This window comes from Mastomys coucha, unplaced genomic scaffold (genome assembly GCF_008632895.1).
Source record: "Mastomys coucha isolate ucsf_1 unplaced genomic scaffold, UCSF_Mcou_1 pScaffold5, whole genome shotgun sequence".
Classification (NCBI taxonomy): Eukaryota; Metazoa; Chordata; class Mammalia; order Rodentia; family Muridae; genus Mastomys; species Mastomys coucha.
The window spans coordinates 53558358-53565998 of NW_022196911.1; the positions used below are offsets into that span (position 1 = coordinate 53558358).

Genomic DNA, 7641 nt, shown 5'->3' on the forward strand with positions numbered 1-7641 from the left:
TTCTTAAGATTCCCATTGGATAAAGGCTCACCGGCAACTCAGGGCTGTCAGATCACAGGATGATACCACAACCTGAGAAAGACTGTCATCTCTGGATATCTGGGTCTCTGCAGATGCCCTGTTGGTTGCCACAGTCTGAAGTATGATTCTGGTCCCAAGAATAAGCATGGGATGGAGAGTCCTTGAGGGGGTCTTTGGGACCTTTCTGAAGCCAGATGTGCACAGGACAGGAAACAAGGATGGTGAATCCTCCAGGTCTCCAGAAAGCACTCATGCTTGTGCAACTGCATCTGCCACCTTCCCCACAGTGGTCACAGGCTAGCACATACCTGATTGGTTGTCACCATGGAGATTTTGCTATGCCTTGGCCCCAGGAATAGGAAGTTCTCACACAATTGGGTAGTTCCTGGCCAATGGGGGTAGTGTGCTTTGTTCCTCACTGATAAATGACAGTGGGCTCAGGTTGCTGTTCATAGTGACAATCAAGCGTATTACTGACTGGCCTGCTGTGTAGAATCCAGGCCACTGACAGTAGGTAACAGCCCAGCTGAGGTTAATTGAAGTCTCATCCCAGACTCTGCTGTAAGTATGGTCTCTTGGCCTCACATCCTCGTTGCAGGAACTTTCCCTATCTCCAGATTTCTCAGCTGGTCAGGGAGATATGGACCAGAACTAGAAGGCTTAATAATCTAAACAGGTAAGAGAGGAATGAAATGTATAGCCTTGGACATTGACTAAGGGTCCTTCAGAGGATATCAAGGTAAGTGGCTTAGGGCTGGGTTGACAGGAAACCCATGATTTTCTACAAGGCAGGGAGTTGGGATTCTTTTCTAGGCTGGCAAAATTCAAGGGGGCCCTGGTGATATAATTCTAGAAAGACCGTCAGGATCAGTCCAGCAAACCCTGGTCACCATCATCTTATAGGCCTTGAAAGTAGGTTGCTTCCTAGCTAGTAGTCTTTGGAATGGACAATGGATTCTTCATCAGGCATCATGGTCATCTTCACCTGCCACACCTGGGGTGGACCCTTTCCCTTGCCCAGAATTCCAGTGTCCTTCCTCCTATATCTCTACCTACCAACTTCTGAGGCATCTGGACATTCCCGACACGCTCTTCCTGCAGCCCCCACCTTCTTCCACACTCAGCACATCGGGCTCCCAGGAAGATCCTCTCTGCCCTCACACCAAACACACAGTCCTGGACTTTGAGAGTATGTGATCAAAATCTGGATGATTTCAGGAAGGTAGAGAGTGTGTGAGTCCCCTTAGCTTATTGTTTCTCTCCATGGCAAAGAAATGTATGCTTCTGTCCTAACAAGAGCTTGGCATAAAAATAGGCAGAAAGAGGAAGAAAATGTAGAGAAACACAGTCCCTCACCGGCAGAGATGCTTATGTGTCCAGGAGAGAGGAAGGGATGTGACTTCACTGAAGTGATGCTGAGGTTTCTTCTGAGGAAATGCTAGCCACACACATGATGGCCAGGCTCCACTCCAAAACTTTTGAGCACAGAAGACTCCTGCATAGCTCACAGAGGCTCCGAGGCCTTGAGATGCACTTCTTTCCTTTCTCTGCCAACCAGAGGCACAGGAAGAACTGTCCTCATGGTCTCTGTCTCTGGGAGATAAGTTGCAGTTTAGTGCACTCGGCTGCATGCAAAGATTCTATTAATTTACAATGTTTTAACCTTGGAGAGAATGACCAGCAGGTATAGAAGCCAGCAGCAGCGAGACCGAGAGAGCCTGTCTTCGACACTCACCATGCATGGTCCTTTCCTTCTTTCTCTAGCTGAGAACACTAGATTTTCTCTTCTTCTCAGGAAATCAGAAATAGTTCTTGGTGAACATTTCTAGTTTGTAGTTGTGACAAATGGTGGTGGGGCCCAGATCTTTGTGAAATGGTGGCTCTGGAAGTAGTGAATCCATGTCCTTAGCTAAAGGGATGATAAGCGCAATGGCCCAGAACTTTCTAGCACATAGAGAGCCTCTACCTGCCCCCCCAGAGGAGTAATTTCTTGACCAACTCAGTCACTTCATCAGTGGAAGGAGATCTAGTACCTTCTAGAGCCATGCAAGAAGAATGCTTTCTGAGCAAAACTCCTTCCCGGGGGGGTGGGGGTGGCATTTGCCTTGCTACCTTGGCGATGGATGTAGCATCTTTTCCAGTTTTGTATCCTTCTAAATGGCCAAGTGTTTGATAAAATTTAGCTTGTAGAATGAATTATGAATGAGGGAATGAATGAATGAACCACTAACAGACAATATTGCCTGGCATTTGGGTTGCTGGGTTACAAAAGCTGAGCCCCTTAGCCCTGATTACTTTGTCCTTACTTGTCCCTGTACAGTGTTCATGGGAGTCACCATGTTCTGGTTCTTGATCCTGAAGAGCCTCCTTGCTGCCTATATCATCTCTCATTTATCTGTCAGCTCTGTGGGTAAGAGGAGCAAGGCACTTTTTATTTCAAGGATGGGAAAAAAAGGAGTTGGGCAATCAGCTGCCTTAGGGGAATTCCACGGACCACTCAAGCCTCCAGGAGTCCCTTCAACGTTCATTGCTTCTTGACCTCTGGGGAAGGTTGTTGGTAGCTGCAGAGATTTTGGGACAGCTTTCTGAGCATGTTTATTTCTTCTTTGCAGAGAGTTATGCTTGTATACAAAAAGCATGCACTGATAAAAAATACGATCCTAATCCAAACACTTGTGAATCCTCTAAAGGTTGTTTCTTCCAACGGCAGGAATTTGAAGACCCAAGTAAGCCAGTTCTCATTCTTATAGTCTTCTAGTTCACCTTCAGCTCCTTCAAGGATGGAGCTGGGAATGTGGGCTTCTGGGAGGTAGTGGGGATAATGATAATGGATGTAGTCACTAGGGATAGAGCTGAGAGACCCTGGTTCTGTTTCTCAAATCAACTTCACAGGGCTACTGGAGAGTGAAGAGTGAGCCCACACTTTTTTTTTTTTTTTTTTTGCCATGCTAGGGATCAAATTCATGGCACCATGCATGCTAAGTGAACAGTCTACCACCGGGCCCCGTCCCCATTGCACCAAACTGTCCCTCTGTTGATTTGTTCTCTGAAACAATCACAGAGGGACTCTTGGAGTAAAGAAACATAAAAAGTCAGAGAGAATGAAGGGACAGACTCGTTACCACTGGATGCTTCATCCCCTGTATCTCAGAAGAGAACAATTCTTGTGTGTGTGGGGTTTGCTTCACAGCACTTCACACAACTGAGCAGAGAGGCTGTTCTGCAGACACTTGTACTGAACTAGCATTCTCCGCAACACTGGGGAGGTGTTTGGCATTTAGATATGACCGTCGCTGCTGCTTCACTGAACAGTGTAACAAAGAGCCCATTAAAGGTGAGTATAGTTGTCTCTGTAGCTCCACCATTTGCCCCTGTGTCTCCTTAGCTTTTCCCGAGAGCTCCTCTCACTGTGCCGGGGCACAGCACTGATACTCGTCTTTCCTTTGTGTATAGTGCTCCTTGAAATGATTGGAACTAAACATAGGCCCTTCTCCTGTGAGGTAGACTGAGTGGGGGTTAGGTGGCAAGAATAGGCCTTGGAGATTTTCTCTAATGTGCATCTCATGGTTAAACTGCTTTGCTCTGCCCCTCTGGCCAACAGCCTTTTCTCACCTACTTAGTCCCCCAGGTTCATGGTTTGTTTTGTTGAGAAGTAGTCTTGCTGTGTTTTGGAAGCTTGTCCTGCCTCAGCTTCCAAAGTTGGAGTAGCTGGGAGCACATGTATGTGTGTGTGTGTGTGTGTGTGTGTGTGTGTGTGTGTGTGTGTGTGTATCACACCTGGGTCATCCCTCACCCTTTGAACAGCATCCTTTTAGAAAACAGATCCTCTCCTCTCCCATTATCTAGGACTTGCCCTCCAAGGCAGAGAGCAGAGTAACTGATGAAGGTGAGGGCAGCTCTGAATTCTTGTGAGATCCTTCCTGGCGCTCACACCCCAGAGCCTTTCTTCTGCCTCCTCCCAGCTCGTCCTCACTGCAACGCTTTTTTGTAGACTTGTAGAAAAACAAAACAAAACAAAAAACAACAACCCTGTATTAGATGAGCAGTGGATAGACATGTTCTCAGCTGTTTCCTCTTTTTATTTCCCAAGATGAAAACTTTTCTCTCTCCATTCAGTGTCTCCATTATCTTCAGAACCCAATGGTGTTGAATGTCCTGCCTGCTACAGTGGACGTGGCTCCGTATGTAAACCAGTTTCCCTGAAGTGCACAGGGGCGGAGACGATGTGTGTTAATGTTACTGGCAGAGGTATGATTATTTCCTCCAATGTTTTGTTAAGGGCACATCAGGTCACTCATTATTATGTAGTGAATTATGGCAGATGTAGCAACTGAAAACAGCGAACATTTATTACATCTCAGTGTGTGTAGATCTGTAACCTGAGAATGGCCAGGTACATGGGCCTGGTCCAGGGTGTCTCGAGGATGCTGTGTTCATCTGTCAGTTTCTGTTTCCAAGGTCACTTGTGGTTTCTGGTGAGTTTCAATTCTTTTACTTATGGTCTCTTCGTAGTCTACCATAATGTTCTCATGGTTAACTGCTGGCTTTCTTCAGAGCAGATGTAAAGTAAAGACAGACAGAGACAGGGAGCTGTGGAATCAATGGTCTATCTCAGAAGTGACACATCGTTTCCTCTTGTAGACTGTTGGTAGTTTAAAGCAACCCTGATTGGACACAGATGGGAGCTGCCAAGAGACTTTGTGGGGCATCTTTGAAACTTGTCTCTACATGGAGAAAGTAGTCATATGGGGCCATGTGTTTCTAAGGTTTGGAAAGAGTCATTGGTTGAGAGGCAAGGGTTAAGGATGGAAGGGAAGAGATGGGGATGAAGGAATGTAACTGCTTCCCACAGAAGAGCCAGACTTGCATGCCTGTGTCACTGTGATGTCCTGGAAGTGTAGGGTGACGACACTTCAGGACCAGATGTCTTTACTACTGCTGCCATTGTGGCAACCAAAGCTTATGCACAAGCAATCAAGTTTTACCTGGTGCCACTCTAAATTTAGAAAAACATATTTTTTATTAAGAGAAAATTACATATTTATTATAAAGAGTCCTGCCAGGGGTCTGCCCTGGCCTTCTGGGGTTCAGAGCTGAGGTGGAACACAGCACAGATGAAGGCCAAATGACTGATGACATCCAGACTTCTAACTCTCTCTGACTGTATTGGGGGATAGAAGCTGAGAGCTTCAGGAAACTTAACACTCTCTTGCTTATTCTGTGGCTGAAAACCGCTGGCTTCTTTTCCCTTTAAATCTCTGTGCTTTAATAAGCACTGCATCTTTATTTTTATAACTCTCTGTGCCTTATAAAATGCTGTACTTTTACTTCATAACTCTATGCTTTAGTTAGCACTCTATCTTTATTTTATAACTATCTATGCTTTATTAAACATTGAAAACTTAACTCTTTCTTACTGGAACTTGGAAAAGAACTGTAGGGTTTTTCTTTCTGGAATGCACAGCCAGAGGGAGGGTCTTTCAACTCTTTCCTGAACAATATATAGAACCATAGTCTCAGTGGTGTTTTGGGAGCTGACTAAGGGGTGGACCAGGAGCTTGATGGGACTGGAGGCAAGCTACATTTTTATTCGGAGAGAATTTGACAGACAAGAAGTCCTGGGGCAAGCAAGGGAAGGGCTAGATGAGTTGACATGAATGAGGAAAATGGGGTGTCACAGAATTCAAAAGATGATTCAAGCCATCCTCAGTGGGACAGGTTTTTAACTCAGCTTACCTTGGGAAAGAGATGTGCATTCATAGTTTTCCACAGAGGGAACTCAGAGTCTTTTCTGAACTAAGTTTGTGTTGTGTTTTCATTCACCTGGTGGCTCATCTGGGGTCAAGAGAGAAAGTACAGTGGCAAAGCCTGGGTTTGCCAGATATGAACCACAAAGGCCGTGGGGGATTTGAAGCATGGGGCTGGTGTGGTAACAACCCACCAGTGGGAACCTAGCAAGCAGGGTGGAGAGATTGTGGAGTTCTGAGTCAGAGTCTCCATGAGATAAAAACAAGTTGGCCATTGCCTGCCGGTGCATGGCCGGCCAGCCCGCAACTGTAGGAAAGGAAAGGGAGAAAGGGTGGAATGGGGAAGGCAGGTTATGCCTGAAGTGTTTTACCCAGTAATTGAGACCCTGCATCTGGCCTTCATCCTCACTTGCATCAAGCTCATCTCTACTACTGAATGGGTACCCAGAGGCCTCATTGTTAGTCATGTGTCTGAGATACAGGGGTCCTTTTAAGGTTCCTTCTACACAGAAGAGGCAGCGGGGCCAGAGGACAAGAAGGCCCAGCTACTATATGGATGGAGCTGTGCTCATGATCTCACATAGAGGTGGGAGTGGTGGATTCTGGACCATTCTGAGCACAGTTTCCTTTCAAAGGATGTGGGTGAGGAGGGGAGATGAAATGAGAGAGAAGGAGTGATTCTTGGGTTTTTTCAGTAACAGGAACGATAGAGAGCCCCACTGAGATACAAGCCATGGGCTGTGCGACCAGGACTGCCTGCAACCTGAAGAACATGATCATCATGGACAATATTAAAATCAATACCTCCTGTGTCAACGGGAACCCTCCGCTCAGGCCTATCTTATCTGTTCTGATGAGTCTTTTCCTAATGAAAGCCTTGCTTTGATCCTTTGGGGATTACCACTCCCATGATCCTTCACATTTAAACACACCTTTTGTGACTCCTTTACCCAACCGAGGAGAAATAAAAAACAGTGGTTGGTTGTACTTTAGATTGAGAATTCCTTCTTTCTTCTTTCTGGATTCCAGGCGCTTCTCACAAGACTGATCTCTTTCTTGTCCACACGCCCCAGTGTACAACCTTTTACAGCATTATCAGTTAACGCTCTTAATTTGTAAGTGTCCATTGCTAATGAAAATATTTATTTTTATTTTTATCTTTTTTTGGAAAGGGTCTTACTATGTACCTCTGGCTAGCTATAATTCCCTGTGTAAAGAAAGCTGGCCCTGGCTAGCTGTAATTCCCTGTGTAAAGAAAGCTGGCCCCGGCTAGCTGTAATTCCCTTTGTAGATAAAGCTGGCCTGGAACTAAGAGAACCACCTAGCTTGAGGCAGCTGGTTATGTCACATCTATGGTCAGGAAGCAGAGGCAGAAGAGTCCTGACTTTCAGCTTGATCTCTCCCCTTTGTTCAGTCCCGGACCCCAGCTCATGAAGAGCTGCTGCTCTCGTCCACTGTCCCACCTCAAAGACCCAATGTAGAAACTTTCTCAGATAAGCCCAGAGATTTGTCTTCAGGGTGATTCGAGTTGACAGTCACTATAAACCATCATGGCAGGGAACAGGCCAGGAGATAAAACAGTCCCATTCCCTCAATAGGGAAGAACACCCCAGAATTCCAGACAGATCACCGGAATGGTCAAGTTAAAATGTTATCTTGCATTTTATTTGGCACTTTGCCTTCTGTGGAAGTTTAAATGAGAATAGCTCTCATAGGCTCACATATTTGAATACCAAGATCCCAGCTAGAGGAACTATTTTGGAGGGATTAAGAGGTGTGGTCTTGTGGGTGCTGCAGTGGGGTTTGAAAGCCATTCATTGTTAGCTCTCTCTCTGCTTCATGGTTGTTGTTTCAAGATATGAGCTTTCAGTGA

The 7641-nt window shown here is 45.8% G+C and overlaps 1 protein-coding gene across 1 annotated transcript; it reads left to right on the plus strand.

The window, feature by feature from the left end:
* Nucleotides 1-486: 486 nt before the first annotated feature.
* LOC116078888 (protein RoBo-1-like) lies at nucleotides 487-7641 on the plus strand. Its single transcript, XM_031354255.1, has 7 exons — nucleotides 487-582; nucleotides 2342-2431; nucleotides 2634-2747; nucleotides 3212-3355; nucleotides 4138-4289; nucleotides 6493-6602; nucleotides 7632-7641. The coding sequence occupies exons 2-7, from the start codon at nucleotides 2347-2349 to the stop codon at nucleotides 7639-7641; spliced, it is 615 nt and encodes a 204-aa protein (XP_031210115.1). The 5' UTR covers nucleotides 487-582; nucleotides 2342-2346.